This window comes from Cyrtonyx montezumae, unplaced genomic scaffold (assembly GCF_038088225.1).
Source record: "Cyrtonyx montezumae isolate F1298 unplaced genomic scaffold, pur_monq_1.0 scaffold_4, whole genome shotgun sequence".
NCBI classification, from domain to species: domain Eukaryota; kingdom Metazoa; phylum Chordata; class Aves; order Galliformes; family Odontophoridae; genus Cyrtonyx; species Cyrtonyx montezumae.
In genome coordinates this window covers 24,446,042-24,463,742 of record NW_027072045.1, presented here as the reverse complement: position 1 = coordinate 24,463,742, position 17,701 = coordinate 24,446,042, and the positions used below count along the sequence as shown (strand labels likewise).

The following is a 17,701-nucleotide window of genomic DNA, read 5'->3' as shown; positions in this document are numbered from 1 at the left end:
GTGTGTCCACGTTCAAGCTGTTCTTTATTGGGGAGACGCAACAAGTTCTGTTTGAAAAAACTTCTGTTAAGATGGTGTCGACACTGCTGCTCCCAAATCTCTTGAAGTTTTTGCAGATTTATCTCTGTGACTAGTGCTTTTCCTTCTTTTTTCTCTTCTTTACCTTCTCTTTGGTGTCTTAGAGCATCTTGGGAAATCTTGTCTTTCTTGTAAGAAAAAGTAATCATTCTTAATGACAATGCATTGTAAGGATATATATATATTCCCATCATTTTAATTGATTCCTTTCCTCTGCAGCTAAGACGTGAGAAGATTGACCTTGAAAATACTTTGGAACAAGAACAAGAAGCACTAGTGAATCGTCTCTGGAAGAGGATGGACAAGCTTGAGGCAGAAAAACGGTTTGTCTTGTTCAATTTACTTGTTAATGTGGGAGATAAATCAGACGGTTAAGTACTAAACGATACAAGTGTGTTCACCTCTGTCACGCAAGTGCTGTCTGATCTTTGAAAACCTGGACTTTAACGCAGTTTTAAAGGTCTTTGTTCACAACTTAAATGTGCTTGAGTTCCTAAAGTAGATGAAATGAAGCAGCATAAAAATTGGCCTAGGAAAGCTGGAAGGAATTTGCTGAATTTTTTTCAACTGTTGATATACTCAAGATATCTTGGTTTAGAATTAGCTTTCTGTTTATGGTCTGAAGAAAATAGTGTTAATTTAGTGTATTCTTTATATGAGAACCACTTGTTGTTTTCCTGCCTGCTTGGAGAAAACTTCAGCTTTTTCTCAGCTGCACATTTATTTCACTGAGACTTCCCTCTACTTCTTCATCACAAAATAAGAAAAGGATTTTTTATGTTCCTGGGAAAGCTAAATTTAGAAGTATGTATTAATATGATTCTCTCTTTGCTGTACTGTAAGAGCTTTGCTTTGGGAGGAGTAAGGGAGAAGAAATGACTAATTCCTTAACTTCTACATGTTTTAGGTGAGTTGTGCTAGTGTAATTGCTTGAATCATGACTAGGGACTAGGAAAACATCCAAATCTATAAGAGCTGCAGTTTTTGTAGTTTATTTTACAGAGCTCTGCTTTGTTGCAAGAAGCTCTGAAGAGCTCCACGATAACAGTGATAACTCCATAATAAGGCCTTTGGTAGAATTTTTGTGCATCTTAGATTTAAAGTCTTTTTTAAGCTAGACTGCTTGTGGTATTATTTACCTGGGGCTATGTGCCTTTTTTCCAGAATATATGGTGGAGTCATAGACAGTGATTTAGTACCACGCTGTGTGGTACGTGTGAGTAGCAGGCCGTGCAAGAGCTGTGCTTGCATAGTAATGTCCTAAGAAGGACATTCAATAATAAAATAAATAGATAAATAAATAAATAGACTTCTAAGAAGTCTATTTGTCCTTGGACAAAAAAAATCTTAATTTTTAAAATTCTAAATTAAGAAAGTGTTAAAAATCCTCCTAAAGTTCTCCCAAGCAAATGCAGTAGATACCATGAATCTCAAATACATGTCAAAATTCTTGTGCTTACTTTCTGAGGAATTTAAAGGGTTTTCTTGTCATGAAAAGTGAAGATAAAGTTCAAGCTATTTTCTATTCAGAATTTTGCAGGAGAAATTAGACCAGCCAGTGTCTGCTCCACCGTCGCCCAGAGACATATCAATGGAGATAGATTCTCCAGAAAATATGATGAGGCATATCAGATTTTTGAAGAATGAAGTGGAGAGGTTAAAGAAACAACTGAGGGCTGCACAGTTACAGCGTGAGTAAACAATTTGCTTTAGATCTTGTTGAGGATGTCATATAAGATTTTTTGTCTAAAATTGAGCGTGTTGCACTTTAAGATATAAGCGGAAAAAATGGATAAGTTCAGTCTAAGATAATTTAATGATTACTCATTAATGTATTTATACGGCAGTTTGGTTTGTTTTTTGCTTTTCTAGAAGGCGGAAGAGTCACCAAATAATTCTTGAATATATTTGAGCTACAAAAATGTTTCTATCTTTGATTATTTTCCTGAGACATGTTTCCTGATAAGTATTTCAACACACAAATACTTAAATATGTACTTAAGAATTACGATGTAACTGTCTAGATATAAGTAAGAGTTACTCAAAGGAATTAACAGCTAGCAAGTTAAGTTCAGTTCTGTATAAGAATTGCATTTTTTGGTTGCAGTTACCTTTAGGTAACTGTAGCTTTGCTAAAGACGGATTGTTCAAGCAGCTGATTTGACTTTACAGTGAAGCAAAACAAATAATCCTTCTTCACTCTTGCTCAAGTAAGATCATTTTTAAGGTGAACAGAATAAGCAGTTGTGTAGGAGTCTGTTCCTGTCCTGGGAAGCGTGGTAGGTCCTGGCTTGCTTTTTGCTGCCCCTCTTGGGGGAGGAAGGAGAGGCCTGAGTGCATGTCTTAGGGTGGCAGGAAGATCGCTTGTGTCTTCCTGTGGTCTGCAAGGTGAACTGTTCTGTCATCCCTTTGTCCTACATCTAAAATTCCTATTGGAGGCCTGTCAGCACTGCCTTTTTGTCTTCTGTGTATTTTTTAGTCAGTAGTGATGTATTTCAGCTGATAGGTAAGGAGGTACCTAGCTTATGTGGTCAGGAAGATGCGAGAGAGCAGGAAGCAAGCTGTACTCCCCTCAGTGGTGCTGGCTGTGGCAGGCTGACTGCAGTATTTCACCAATAGCTTGTCAGATGCCTTCCTTGCAGGCAGAGTAGGTGGCAGAGTGCTCTTGTGCCGAGGTGGCCTTGTACACACATTGGTGTTGTTAATAATTTTGTGTCAGTTAAAAGAAGGGCTGCTAATCTTTGTACTTGTCAATTCTGCCCTGTAGCCTTCACTTTGTGAAGCTCAGAATGAGAGCAAGGCCTTAGATTTACAGTCCTCTTTGTACAAATCTGGCATAATTAATCTCATTTCATGCATTCTTTGTTATTTCTAGGTAATTTCTTCTTGTAATACTGTGATTTAGAGTTAATGTGTGAAGCCGTTGAAATAAAATTCTTATGGAAATTGTGGTTTAGGTTTCGAAATACTATTTCCTGTTGTGAACAGGTTGATCAAAGCTGTACTATTTTATAGCAGTACTGATAAAAGTTGTGGATTTACTGATTTGCAGACTGCCTGCAAACAGAAGGTTACACTGAAAAGCACTTTTTTTGAAAGAAGTTTGATGCTTGCAATATGTGGCTGTTTGAGAACCCTTACTGTTACTCATGAGTACTTAATAAAGTCTACTTAGAAAATTGTTACTGTACTATTATATTGCATTTTCCTGAAACACTTTCAGTTTAGGAACTATTTTAGTATAATAATAGCTGTAAATAAGTGATACTGTTAAATTTAGAAGTTGTATTTCCTCAGAAAAGAGGCAGATTGTGGACAGTTGATAGTTTCCTGAAACATCAATATTCTTTTGACTGAAAGGTGCAGCATAAATAAATTATTACAGAGTAATAATCACATCTTTTTCCTTAAATAACAAGGAATTCACTGTATGCTTGATCAGATATTAGAAAACCTCACAAAATGTGTTACATGTACAGTAAATCTTCCTCACACGTTCCATTTTGTAGAAGTAATGTATCAGTATGCTGCAAGGTTTTCCTTGATGTAATTTAATCACTTAAATGATCTGGTAAATGGCGTCCGAAGTGATGTTCACTGAACTCAGTTTAGAACTGCAAACTCAGGTTGTCTTTTAATGTAGAGAGTAAATCACTGGTTGGCTTTTGATCTTGCTAGACATCCAGGATGGCCAGGATCTACAATGACATCCAATTGAAAGCATGCTAATAGAATACTCTTAAGATAGCAGTTTAATCAAAGTTCAAGTATTTTGTGTTACAGGACTTGCTTTGTGCTCCTTTCATTGAAATGGAAATACACCTTACATTTTGTCTTCAGTAAAACGTTCCGTAGATGTGCAGTAGTGTTACTTTAATGGAGCAGGAATCAGCGTACTGCTGCGTGGTTTGGGTTTTGTCATTTTCTTCATAGCTTTTTTCTCTGCTTCTCAAATATATTTAAGTTAAAACTTCTTTAGCTTCTTACCCTTACTTATGAAATTAACAGTCCGACAGTACTTAATGTTTGAGTAGCTACTGTTACAAATTAGCCGTAGAACTAATGACTTACGGATGAGAATCTCTATGATACATTCTGAACATTTTCTCTATCTTCCTTCTTGCGGTATTGGGATAAAATTCCTGTCTGTGAAATGCAGTTTTAATCAAATTTTAACAGAATTCTGAATTTCAGATTCAGAGAAGATGGCGCAGTATTTAGAAGAGGAGCGGCATATGAGGGAAGAAAACTTGAGGCTTCAAAGAAAATTACAGAGGGAAATGGAGCGTAGGGAAGCACTCTGCAGGCAACTGTCAGAAAGTGAATCCAGCTTGGAAATGGACGATGAAAGGTGTGTATTTTTTAGCCATCCAGGTATGTTGGCATTGAACTTGTTGATGAGTACTGACATGTCGTGTTTTAGGTTTTTTCTTACAGAATGAGTACTCGTAGAAATAACTTATGTATGGGTTTAATATATGTATCAAATTTCAGCACTGTGCAGCAGTATCTTTGGTAGAATTATGTCAAACTTGTGTAGAAATTTGACTAATTATGACAGTAAGAATTTAAAAAGTTACTTCTAAAGATTATTTAGGGTTTTGATAATGTATATTGAAATAAGTGTACCTGCATGATTGAGCTTCAGGGTGGTTAAATCATGGCCCCTTTGTTCTTCCCCAATTTGATGACTGTAATGAATTCTTTGAGGTAGGTGCAATATTCTTACTTGTGGCAAACTTTTATTTTAGCGAAAATAGAATAAGTTCTGCCAAATCTAAGGGAATCATGTATAAAGCCAGAGAGAGATAAAGCATTTTCGGTGCTGATGGGCTGTTCTTGAAGTCATGAAGACATAACATTCTTGATGTTTTGTTGTTTTTTTTTAACTCTATTGCAAAATGCATTGCTTGCATTGTCCTTATAGATAGTCTAGATTTGTTTTAATTGTGGTTTTATATAATGCCTTTTAGTGTTTTCTCACACGATAATGTGAGACAGTGTTATATCTTGAAGGACGTGTTACCTTATTTCTTCTCAAATGTTCGTTATTTTGTTGTACTGTTCTACATTATTTTGGATTTGTAGTCTTAAAAAAAACAAACTCACCTTCACCTTGTGATGTGTGTTCTTTGAATACTGAGATGATGCTTCATGTGTCATCACTATATTTGTTATGAGACTTAATCTACCAGAAAGCATGCATCAGATAAGTTTGCTTCAAGGAGTGCCCTTCAAAATTCAAGGCAATGTGTTCTTTTTAATGAAATACTAGGCAACTGATGTTTATTGCAGTAGCATCTAATACTATGATGTAGTGAATACTGTGTAAATTAGAGCGTAGTTATAAACACAGGATTCTGGTGTTTGAATTTAATTCTAATAGCCCAACCTTTTCTGCCAATACCTACAAAACAATAGAAATACTCAGAATCTGTATGTGAATTATCAACATTCATCTAAAGTTGAGGCATATCCTGGCTTTTTTTCCCTTTCCTTTTCCAGGTAGTGGGAGAGGTAGAAATGTGGAAAATAATTAAATAAGACATTACATTGTCGAGTTGATTTTTCTTTTTTTCTTTTTGATACTACAAAAACATTACAGAATCACTCCAAAGCAGGTGTTTGCACTGTAAGTAATGTGAAGTACAGTGAAGGAAGAGGCAAGTGTTAGAGTGGTTAGTCTTAAAAGAGAACTGCATATTGAAAAACTGTAGAAAAATGTGCAGTAATGAGTTAAAAATGTAAATTTCTCAGTCTACTGTGTTGTCCTAAAGATAATCATGCTGACAAATGGGTTATCCAGATTTTTCAGTGTCATTGCCAACTGAAATATATAATACTTATGTTTTGTGGTTTTTTTTTTTCTGTGGATGGGGTCAATGAATATGCGATACTGGATTAAAAATGCACAGTTCTCCCAAAATTTTTTTCAACCTGATAGCAGGTTGTTATCTTTTCCCTTTTAATGAAGAAAGTAAGATCGAGATTTCTAAACCCAATAAGCATACTAGTGATATGTAGTTATTCCATTTGATGTCATCTAGGTGATAAGGAAGACTAAAAGAAAAAATAAATTATGTAGAATAAGATTGAATCTCAAAGAACACTGCTTTGCTTTAATAATTACAAATTATTGTATGTTTTAGAAGTAGCCTACTCAGTTCAATTTTGCCAGCTCTGCTATTTGCATCTCTGTGGGAAACTGGCGTATAAGTAAGCCCTAATTTGCCAGCAGTTGCTCTTAATGGCAGCTACCATTATTACTTTATCTACCCAAGTTTAAACCAGCTTCACTACCTCTGCAGTGCACTGCCTCTGTAAGGTGTTGTGAATTGGTGACTGAATATTTTGGTTAAAAATTAATTAAATGCAGAGTCAAAGCATTTATCAAATTTGTTAAGAACTGGCATACAGAGCTCAAAGTACTCGCTGAGTTCCATTGGCTAGGAATATTTTATAATGTTTTTTATTTGTTTTTAATTTGATCTGAAAGTAAGTGTAGTAACTAAGAATTTCTGAGCAGCACAGTGGTAGATGGAGTGACAAGTTAGAACTGAAGGGTATTTAGGTAGCTAATTTGATGTGCTGCTTTGTTGAGTCCAGTAAAGAAAGACAGGTAGATGTGCTGTTATTCTGGGGCATTGATTTGCAGCCTTATGTACAGGAAGAAATGAGCTGGGGAACCTCTGATATACAGCATTTGAAAAATCTACAAGAGGAATGCATAAGCAGGTAAATGTAAAAGCTAGCATCATAGTGCTATGAAAAAATACATAAAATTGCTTCTGAGATGGAAACAGTGAGTGGAACTAGGAGCAAGAGGTATGATTTGTATACTGTTGTATTGAATAGGATTCAGGGAAGAAAGTATGGATCAATGCCATTAAAAAGTTACAGGTGGAATAAAATGCCATATGTTTATTTTATCAAAATGAAGCGTGGGAGGCATCTTCCTACACAACCTACGAGTACGTAGCAGGTGAAAGTGTTCCATTCAAAATATCTTTTTGTTCCTATGGCAAAAGACGTGATGAGCAGATGGCTTAACAATGAGACTAGATGGATTCAAATAGGAAGCAGGACTAAGAGACTGACCAGCTCTTGGAACCAGTTGTCAATATTTCAGTGGCTATTCTCCCTTATTCTTTTGCGATTAAAAATTAATGCTTGAATGTCTTTTTGGTGGTAGATGCATTCCTGTGAGACAAGGTATTGACTTCAATGTAGAAATTGTAAAATTTAGTTATAAAATGCAAGACTGTTGCATAGGTCAAATGGGATGATGTGATATAAACCCCTGACCTTAATACATACTATTCCAATTGTGCATAACCTGTACAATTTAATTGCAAACGACTATGCTAAGTCCATCTGTTTCCATGGATAGCTATGCCAGTATTTGAATGTTCAGCAGTGAAGTGTTCCTGTCATGGCTTCCTAAAGGTGGTCCTACACTAATCTCATGTGACTCTTACGGGAATTGAAAATGCACAGCGAAACATTTAAAGCATGGCACATTTTCAAAGGTGTAATCTAATTATTCTTTGCCTTTCTTTGTTAGATATTTTAATGAGATGTCTGCACAAGGATTAAGACCTCGCACTGTGTCCAGTCCTATCCCTTATACACCCTCACCAAGTTCTAGCAGACCTATATCACCTGGTAAATATTTTACCCAGTTTCTAAAATTTTTGTATGCATCACATAATAACATGTCCTAGGTCAGTAGCCTTTCAAAGCTAGTCTGGAGAAAAAATGCATTGTAAATGTAATAGATTTGCCTTAGGTCTCTTCTGCTGCGCCACATGTTTTGAATGGCTCTGTTTTATGCTGTGATCAAATTATTAGAGGTCAGTTATGTAGCTATCATTTTAACTCCTCCTTGCCTTCCCCATAGATGCCTTGCTTTCATTCCAGTAGATATCCTGATTCTCCTGACAGACTACAAGTGAGACTACTATTGTGCTTTGAATCAAAACATGTCGTAGAAGTCAAATCTTGACGTGCTAGAAATAAGTTCATTTTCACTTCTCTTTAGTAGAGAAATGGCCTGTGCACTTCCGCCAATTTATGTTTTAAAACAATAATGATAAAACTAGGGATTTCCATTCACAGTACCTTATTTATCAAAGGCAAACTATATCCTTTTCTGGATGTAATAAATGAATTATATAGCCTCTGTAATTTCAAAAGAATGTGAATGGATTACATCTGACTTTAGATGATTGAATTTTTAATTACTGAATATAATTTTTAAGTCAGAGGAAGTATGTTTGTGTTGACTTACATAAAATTCATTAAAAATGCCACTGGATATTTGTTGTAAATTGCTGACTGTGAATGTTAGATGGTGATCACCAATTCACTTATGTTTAACAAAGTGAATCCTGCTTGCCCGCTTTCCAGAGTTCGCCTTTAGAACCTATCAGACTGAGTCCTACAGTAAGAGTAAAGGAGATGTACTTAATATTGATACATTCTGCAAAATAGGACTTAGATATTTTATTGCATAGGTCTGCTAGAACGTAAATAGTGTGTTTAAACTCTTTAGTTTTTAAGATTGACTTGAGTTTTTCAGAGAGACTCAAAACAGTGTTCATCTTTATGTGGGTAAAAGAGCAAGAATATATTTTTCTGGCACTGGCTTATGACTCCAATAGTTTAGTTTTCTTAAGAGATCTTCGGGAGGTTCTGAAATAAGCCAGGTTGCTTGGCTTTTAATGTTTTAATAGATATACTGCCACAAAAACAATATATGCTTTCTAATATATATATGCTTTCTACAATATATGCCTCTAACTAGATCTACAGAAATACAGACGTACTAAAAACTGTTCTAGAGCAAATGCTTTGGACATATATCTGTGCAGGCTTCATAGTAATCCAGTACTCACACACTGCATCTGCAGTCCACAAAATGTTACAATATTGATAAAAAGTATGTGTGGTGAAAATTCTCTGGCAATTTATTATGAGCTTTTATCCTGCATTTCCTAGAAATGCACAAGTTTCAGATGTTGATGTTTCAGAGCAGGAGTGCTCTTTTGGTTTGTTGTTCCTGCAGTGAGACTGTAGCAGATTCCTTGCTTGCTGTGGGCTGTTCGGTCAACTTGCCCCTGCTTGTGGGAAGCAGGGTCCTGAATTCTTGTTGGCAAGAATTTCTTGTTGGCAAGAATTCCTTGCAGGCAGGGGATACTGCAATGCAGTCTGAAATGGAATTAAGAATAGCACGGCTTCCAAACGGGCTCACAATTTTTTAGTGGTTGTACAGTAGATATTCCAGCCAAGCACTTCTGCACAGGCAGCTATACTGCTCTCCTTCACATCTCATAAATTCATATCTACAGTTGGAAAGTTTCAGACTTCAGAAAAATAAAAACAGCAGTTTGCTAGAGAACTAATGAGATCAGTAGGAAATTTCATAGAGTTGTCTGGTCTGTATGAAAGTAGTAATTAATGAGAACAATTTATTTTTGTGAGTAAAGCAGTAAGACTGCAAAAAGTATCAGCACAAAAATTACAGTGATGAGCATTTTGCATCAAGTGATTATATGACCTGGCAATTTGGGGTATTTCAAAGAAGTGATTTCCCTGAAGTTTAGAGACACACAATTTGAAACCAGTTAAAGGTGGTATAAAGTTATGTGGTAGCGGGTCAGATTTAATGGGTCAGAATCTGGCTCCTGATTCTTGAAGCTTTTTGTGCTTGTGTGGCTTGGGATGCTGCTTTTGAGGACTCCTTCAAGGAGCATGCTGAAATTTAGAGCACAGTGCATGAAACTGAATGTATTGGTACTCCTAGGCAGTTGGGGAATGGTTGCTGTAATTACTGATTGGTCTTTAGTGTAGTTAAAGTGTTGTATGCTTTCCTTCTGCAGTCAGGCTAGATAGATATGCTAGGCTGTGGAGCTGTAGGTGAGCTACCTTGCATGTACATGCATTACTGTTAGCACTGCTTTGAGTGCCATGGAGACTTCCATTTCTAAAGCTTTTGAAGCTTATTTATCCCAGAGGAGTCCACAATTGTAATATTGCAACGATGACTTGACATGTTAGTTATAAAGCATGTGCTTTGCAGATGATTAGATTACATAGTCAAAAATGAGACTGATTTGCTATCTGTATTGTTTAGCTACTCTAAAGTGATTGATTTGCTCACAATTTGCACCAGATGTATGTGGATAACAAAGCAGGATCAAAATAGAAAGAAGCAAGGGTAGCATAATAAGTTTCCTTGCATAGCTTTATCAGTGATCTGAAGCTTTTTTGTTGTTTGGTTTTGTTTTTCTGAAATGCTGTCTCATCAAATACAGGCACAAAAGCAGGTATATGCAGTTAAAGACAAAACCTTAGTGGTGTGAGTGTATGTTTTGTCTTTATTGACACTTGATTGCACTGATGTAGTGTAAAAGCTGTTAAATCCAGTGTGGTATTCTAGAGCAGTTTCTATGTCTAATACTAAGCAGCTGAGAAAAGAGTTGTCTGCTATCCTACTGACATTTTTGCCAGATGGTGAGAGTGAGCTAAAAGTTGTGGAAAGTTTGATGTTTTGAGAAATATTCAAAATGGTCAGAACACTTCCAGGTCTGAATTTCGTTGTCAGCTGCTGCTGTTTCTGCTCACCTTGGTTCGCTGTACAAGTACTCCGCGTTTTTATAAACTAGGATTTACAGAGAGTAAGAGTTGAGATGGAAGAATTAGATATTTGCACTTTTGAATATTATGGTCTTTTTAACATAGGTAAAACACATTGTAATTTTAGATGTTAATTTTTAGTGGGGATGACCATCCCACAGGGTTTTAATTTCACAGCTCCGAAGATTTTTGGGATTTTGCCTATAAACACCAAGGCAAAAAAGGAGGCAGTCTAGGCTGCTGTTGATTTGGATGCAGAGCTGCTCTGCCTCGAAGGAGGCACTTCCATCCAGTTTCTTTTACGTGGAAACTCTTAGCGTCCCAGAGCTAGACAGCTTTTCCAGACACAACCTGTCTACTTCAGACTACATTTTGTCCAGGGATTGATTTGTTCCAAGGAGAGATGGAAAGCTGGATGGAAATTTCTGTGAACTGAATGTAAACTGACAAGGGAACCTTGTTTATGTTAAGTGAAAATGTGCATTTAATGCTGTGTGATGTGTGTTCAAACAGCTGGTAGTTTACTATAGGAAAAGACTGAAATAAATTTTGCATCACTGTTTTCAGTGCAATTAATTTTTTGGCACTGGTTACTACTTATGTAACCAATAATTTTTTAAAAATAATTTAAAAAAGAAACTTCCAAAATCCCTTAATTTTAAAATAAACAAGAATATTCACGTTACCTGTTTAAACAATTTTTAGGTCTGTCATATGCAAGTCACACGGTTGGTTTCACGCCACCAACTTCACTGACTAGAGCTGGAATGTCTTACTACAATTCCCCGGGCCTTCACGTGCAACATATGGGTCCATCCCATGGTATTACAGTAAGTATTTTAAAACAGCAAATAGTTGTTGCCACTGTCAGTTTGTTTTTGACAAGTTATGATTGCTTGTCCTTAAGCTTTGTGCAAAACTTTTTTGTATATGTTTGTTTTTGTCTCTTTACTCCAAGATAATCTATTGCTGCTTTCTTCAACCCTGATTTTCCTCTTCACCCCTCAGAAACTGATTCTTTTTGGAGAACCTTATTTTCCGCAAAAGAATAGGATGTATTATCATCTTAAGGACAGTAATAGGTATCATCTTATGGATCAGCAGGCAGGATGTGAGAAGTGATGTTCTAAGCTACTGAGCCTATCACAGGAAGTAAAAACATTGCTTTCATTTTTCTCCTAGTCTCCACCATCTGACGGATGAGTCATCTGAGGTTTCTCCAGGATGGCACACAATGCTTCCACCATGTCACTGTAACAGGCAGTTAACTCTTATTTTCTGTTCTCATTGGCAAAGAAGAAAGTTAATATAATAAACACTTGTTAGGACAATTTCTCAGTATCTTTCAACTGGAGTTATTTCCTTTTCAACACTGTTATTTAATGCATTTATACCTAATTGAGTTTCTTCTCAGTATTTGTGGAGTTTTAACGAGCAAACAGAGCCTCAGTATTTACCATTTGGAAAGATGGCTTGTAGTTGATGTGTCGAGACCATTTTGATTTTTCTCAACAGATGTGCTCGTATGTAAATATTATCCTGTAAGATGTTTGCACATATTTGTCATTCTCAGATGTGAAAAGTGATTTCCACAGAGTATTTAGTAGAATGCTAAAAGATGTCTGTTCTAAGATTGCTTAGGTAAACATGCTAAAGTCATTGTTAATTCCAGTGAGCCGATGGAGGTGGGAGCTATGTACTAGTACTTGGAACAGGAGGCTGGAGCTCAGCAGGAGGGGTAGAATCCTGGTCCAGGTCCAGCCCTCTGCTGTAACTAACCCAGGTTAGCCACAGGAAAATCTTCTGGAAGATCTAGGACCTAGTTTTATAAGTAAGTTTTTGTAGGAACTTGTCTCTTCGATCTCTATGAAATGCTAATTCTGCTCTTTGTTGCAGTATAAATGAGTTGGGGTCTCACTGAGTCACTATAACAAAGACAACTAGGATAAAATACTGTTTTGAGGAACGTGTGTTAAGTGGCTCTTGGCTTTGTCTCGATGCTTAAGCCGGGTCCTTCAATGTTATTAAATGTATTCAAAGGCAGTAAATGATTTTAAAATGTTTCAGAAATATCAGTCAGTTGTTGATAATCCCTTGACTTTTTCTGTAGAACGTACAACTGACCTGTTGCACATAGTTGTGCAGAAAAATAGGTACGATATACGTTTTTGACCAAACTGCTATGTGCTTCTTGACTCTTCATTTTCAACCTCCACTACGGAATAAATTGACTGTAAAAAGTTTAGTGTAGGACTGTAACCATTCTTCTCCACAGAGCTGATTGACTTTGCCTGGTTATTAATTGTGGGTGGGTGGTTTGTCATACCATGAAGTTCTCTATTGGTAAGTAGTGACCATTTCAGTTTCAAAACTGCAGGATTTAGTTCTGTAGTGTAAGTTACGGTCATCATATTGCTAACTTTTCAAGATTCTTTTCTTCTCACTGGCTTGTAAGTATAAACTGGATTTTAAATCTTTGTGTTTCAACGTGCAGGTAATGGCAGATCTCTGGTTTGTGTTGTGGGAAGCTTTCTAACAACTGCTTTGTTCCACAGCTCAAGGGATTGTGATCTTTGTTGTGTGATATTTGTTCTGAGAATAAAACCTTGAATTATGCTTCAGTCTTGCTCCAGTGTGCAGGTTAAGAGTCTTTCAGAATGCTAAAGATTCTGCGCACACGCTTTGGCATTCAGGACATTGCTGCACTCACTCACATACTGGATATTTGGACTTGACATGCCAGCAGTGTAAATTTAAAAGTTCGTCAGTACCTGCTGTTGGGCAAGCACAGCTGAGAGATACCATCTTTACAGCATCTCTCTGAGTCTCTTTTATAGGTTACAGATCATCAGAGGTAAACGTGTTCAGGACTAAATATCTTATTTTCATTTCCTGCAAGCTGACATTAAGGAATGCATGTTTTGTTTGATTTCAAAAATAATTCCAGTCTCCTTTGCTTCTCTGTTTTAGAGTAACAATTTATTTTACATAAAAATTGTATCACGATTTTTGCACTGTTTGAAATCTGTTCTCCCCATGTAACTGTGTTTGGTTTTTTTTTCCTTTTCCTTGGCCAACCTGAATACATTGATTAGAGGACTTGCACCTAAAGTTGTTAAGGAGTGTGTTAAACATAATTTCAATATTTGTTCTGCAGAGGCCTTCGCCACGAAGAAGTAACAGCCCTGACAAATTTAAACGTCCCACTCCTCCTCCTTCTCCAAACACGCAGACCCCAGTGCAGCCACCTCCGCCGCCACCACCTCCACCTGTGCAACCTACGGTCCAATCCGCAGCATCGCAGTCAGCCACTTTTCAACATTCAGTGCATCCCTCCTCTCAGCCTTAGTGCATGTGCTCAGCAGTCTATGTGTCAGAATTGGACTCATAACATGGAGCAGTTTAATAAAGCAAAAGGCTTACTTGGCATATTTGGATTTGACTTATTTGCACTGAGGTTATATAGGCTTCACTGTTAAATGTGTTGTAAACGTTTGTATAAAAATGCAGCCAGTGTTGTGGGTCTACAACACTAACTTAACAAAAATTTCCATCAGTGTTTACTTGAACTACATGTATGTCCATTCTCTGGCTGGAACATTTGCAACTCTGTTTGGTAATACGGCATTATGTCGTTTTGCTTGGCTCCAAAGCTTCATTTTCCTGGCTTCTAGGTTTGTAAAATTAAAGGGATACCTTTCTATCTTTTTTCATGACAATTTGCATAAAGTTAAAGGCATGACGGGCTTTCTGATAAATTCTGAAATATTACAGTGTTTACCAAGCTTGTGGAAAATTAGCACTACGTTTCAGTCATTTGAAATATCAGCTTCTAGTGCAAAAGTGAGTCAGTCACCCTAATCAGTGCCCAAGACACATACTGTATTGTATTACATAGTAAATAAGCTTAATTCAGCACACAGGACACATCCATACTTCTCCTGTTTAAAAACACCCCAAACATATGGCACAGTCTGAACTTTAAGGAGAGGGAGCTGACTTACTGGAGTATGTGGAATGTACGATTTATGGACCTTAAGATTTGATCATTTCACTTGACGTTTACTTTGACCTGTCAGCTGTCCATACGGTGTGATCTGTCACAGTTAACTTAGAGCTCTAAGTGTGGTCCTGCCCACAGGTTACTGATAGCTGATTGAAGTGTGCTCTTTTGATTTTTTTTTTTTTTTTTTTTTTTTGCTGCAGAAGGCAACATGATTGTAGGAAACAGCTGATTTTTTTCCTTGTTAAAATACATTAAGTGTGTGATTTCCCTAAAACAAAGATTGAGCAAGTATTTGACATGTTCAAGTCTGTTAGATAATAAGATAATACAATGAGCATATGGGAATATATTGGCACGACAGCCAAAAATGTTGTATTTCTTGGTAGAAACAGAGTACAAGAAAGTAGCACAATGTGGCACTAATGAATGCTTATTTAGCAGCCTAAGCCGGTACAATGTATAAAGAAATGTGTTCCGAATACATTCTTTGCATTCATCTAGCACAAATAAATTGTTTGGTTTCACTTTGCAGTGGAACAAAGTGTCACTTCTTGGTATTGACATCTTGCTCAGTTTTATTTTTCCTGAGGTTCTGGTTGAGTACTGAGGTTTATATATTATTGATGATTTCAAGTGGTTTACCTCATATATATGGATACGTGGGCCATGGAAAATGACAAGAGAATGTTTATTTTATGAGAATATGTATCTGGCTATAATCAGAGCATAACATGAGTAATTTATCTTTTGTTTACAAAAGTTTGTTTGACATGCCTAATGCTTTATTAAGGATGCTTATAAGAAGGAAGTACAGCATTCTGGTAGTATAGTAAGACTTGTACATATATTTTCCATGTTTGCCACTCAACTATTCGGTAAGAATTGCAGACTGAATATAAAATCAGTTCTCTAAAACAAAATAGTAAGTTAAAACAGTGTGGTAAAAGGTTCAGCTTAAGGCAAAACTAGAATTTCTTTACTGTACCTATGTAGCTTCAGCTCAGAGAGGATTTAGGCAAGTGCATATCTAGCCTATTACGCTTGTTAAACCAGTATGGGATCAAGTGCATTATCAAATTATGTTAGTTATGATGGTGACTTTCTGATAAAGTGATACTCAAGATTGTGGCAGATCTGCAGTTCAACCAGAGCTTCTGTCTGAAAATAATTGGCCCATAGCAAGGTGCTTAGTGTTCCATGGAGGAAATGCAGCTGTGAGCATAGCAATTCAACGTGGCTCCTGAATCAGCTGTGGGATTGCACGTGAGAAAATGGCAGGTAGTCAGACGTGGGACTAAGGTCAAGGTAGGTAGGACTGGTTTTGTAAGCAGAAGGCAGAGAATATTTTCTTTTATAAGCAGGATTCCAGCTCAGTTATATCACATTGAAAATGGTGTCCTCCTTTCTGAAGTGCTTTGAGATTTTTGGCTGTATGGCTCTATGGGGTGTGAGCCCGTAGTAATACTAGTATAAATGCTGGAGGGCGGGGGAAGCCTTTGATGATGTTGTATGAAGACCTTAAAATGGAAATTTGCCTAGAATAACATTTGAAGCAGATTCCAAAACTGAACTTGTGTAACTCAAGTTCAGCTGCTGTGATGAAGTGTCTTAGTGAACTGTCCATACTGTTCCAGTGGGACTGTTACCAGATGAAAGTAATGAACTGCCAAATGTATACTAAATCGTGAAAGTGTAACAAGCCACGGAATTGGCCATATCTAACTAAGGATGTTGAATGAACGTGTGCTTGCAATCAGAAGTGTTAAACTCTATTTATAGACTTTTTGAAGAAGATAAGGAATTGTGCACAACCATCTCCTAATAAATGTAAATGGATTTTCAGTTATCATTGTTAATTATAGTAACGAATTATCATTCTGCAGTGGTGATTTTGTCAGAATCTCCCGTAGGCTAGAGAAACTCCCTTGGCAGCGAGGTCTGGCTTGGCTTCTTTATTTTGTCCCAGAAGCATCTGGGTAGGTTTCTGCTGTCTTCATCATTTCTGATGCCTGTGGGTTACACGCTGCATCATCACGAGTTGTGCAAGGTCACAGAAGCAACTTTTAGCCGTGGTGAACATTTCGTGAGTGTGACTGTTTATAGCTAAAGGTTTAAAATAAATAAATAAATCTTGTGGCTGTTTCAGCAGTACTTACTTCTCTGACAACCAAACAGCTTTCTTTTTACTTTTTCTCTCAAAGGATTTGGTTTCGACACTGGAATGCAGCTGATCTCTGTAGAGCATTGAGTTCATTTTATCCAGAATTTGTTCGAGAGGAGTTCTTTGGAAGAAGAGATGGGATTGTTCGGAGATAGTCTTCCAGCTAAAAGCCAGATAAGAGCGTTTTAATTATATCTACTCCTCTAAGGTCAGAAAGGATTAGCGGTTCCCAAAACAGTAACGTTGCTTTTCTACCTTGCTGTACCAGAGCTAAACAGAACAGACTCCTTTCTCCTGTTAAAATGCTCAGGTACATCAGTCCATCTGTCTGAGTGGAATTTCTGTGTGCTTCAACTGAATGAAAAGTAGTCTTGGAAGCAATGAGAATGTCAGAACTTCCTCGAATCTGTGGAAGCTACACTGTTGACAGGAGACAATTTGGACTCCATGTGTTTTGTGAAATACAGAAGCTAATCATGGAGCCTTGGTTACTTTGGCCATCAAAGAATGCAGTCTTTCATTCTCGATATTGGATATTGCTTATTAAGAGAATGCATCCAGGGACCTTTTTCAGTATTATAGCAGTTTGTTTGTTTGTTTTTTCTTTCTCCCTAATGTTTAGTTTTACAAGCGGTATAAATTCTGATACTATTCAATTCTTTTCAGTGTTTCCTTTGTTTTAGTCATGGCAGATGGTTTCTTTTTGATCCTTGGTAATCTACATGTAGAGTGTGAACTATGCAGAGTGTATTTCTCCAGTTCAAGCCATCTTGTAAGAAACCAGAAGGTTTATTAGTGTAAGCTGTGAAATCTTGATA

General features: G+C 36.9%; 1 protein-coding gene across 2 annotated transcripts in view; it reads left to right on the top strand.

Moving 5' to 3' along the window:
- The window catches only part of CCDC6 (coiled-coil domain containing 6), a 44,716-nt gene extending 27,631 nt beyond the window's left edge, over positions 1-17,085 (top strand). The window contains exons 4-9 of one of the 2 annotated variants that reach the window (XM_065746818.1): positions 298-401; positions 1,609-1,769; positions 4,273-4,429; positions 7,643-7,743; positions 11,422-11,546; positions 13,874-17,085. In XM_065746818.1, coding sequence (XP_065602890.1) covers positions 298-401; positions 1,609-1,769; positions 4,273-4,429; positions 7,643-7,743; positions 11,422-11,546; positions 13,874-14,065 — 840 coding nt within the window. In that variant the 3' untranslated portion in view covers positions 14,066-17,085. Of the gene's footprint in view, positions 1-297; positions 402-1,608; positions 1,770-4,272; positions 4,430-7,642; positions 7,744-11,421; positions 11,547-11,898; positions 11,939-13,873 lie in introns of those variants that run through there. The other variant, XM_065746819.1, reaches the window with a different exon arrangement.
- Positions 17,086-17,701: the final 616 nt, after the last annotated feature.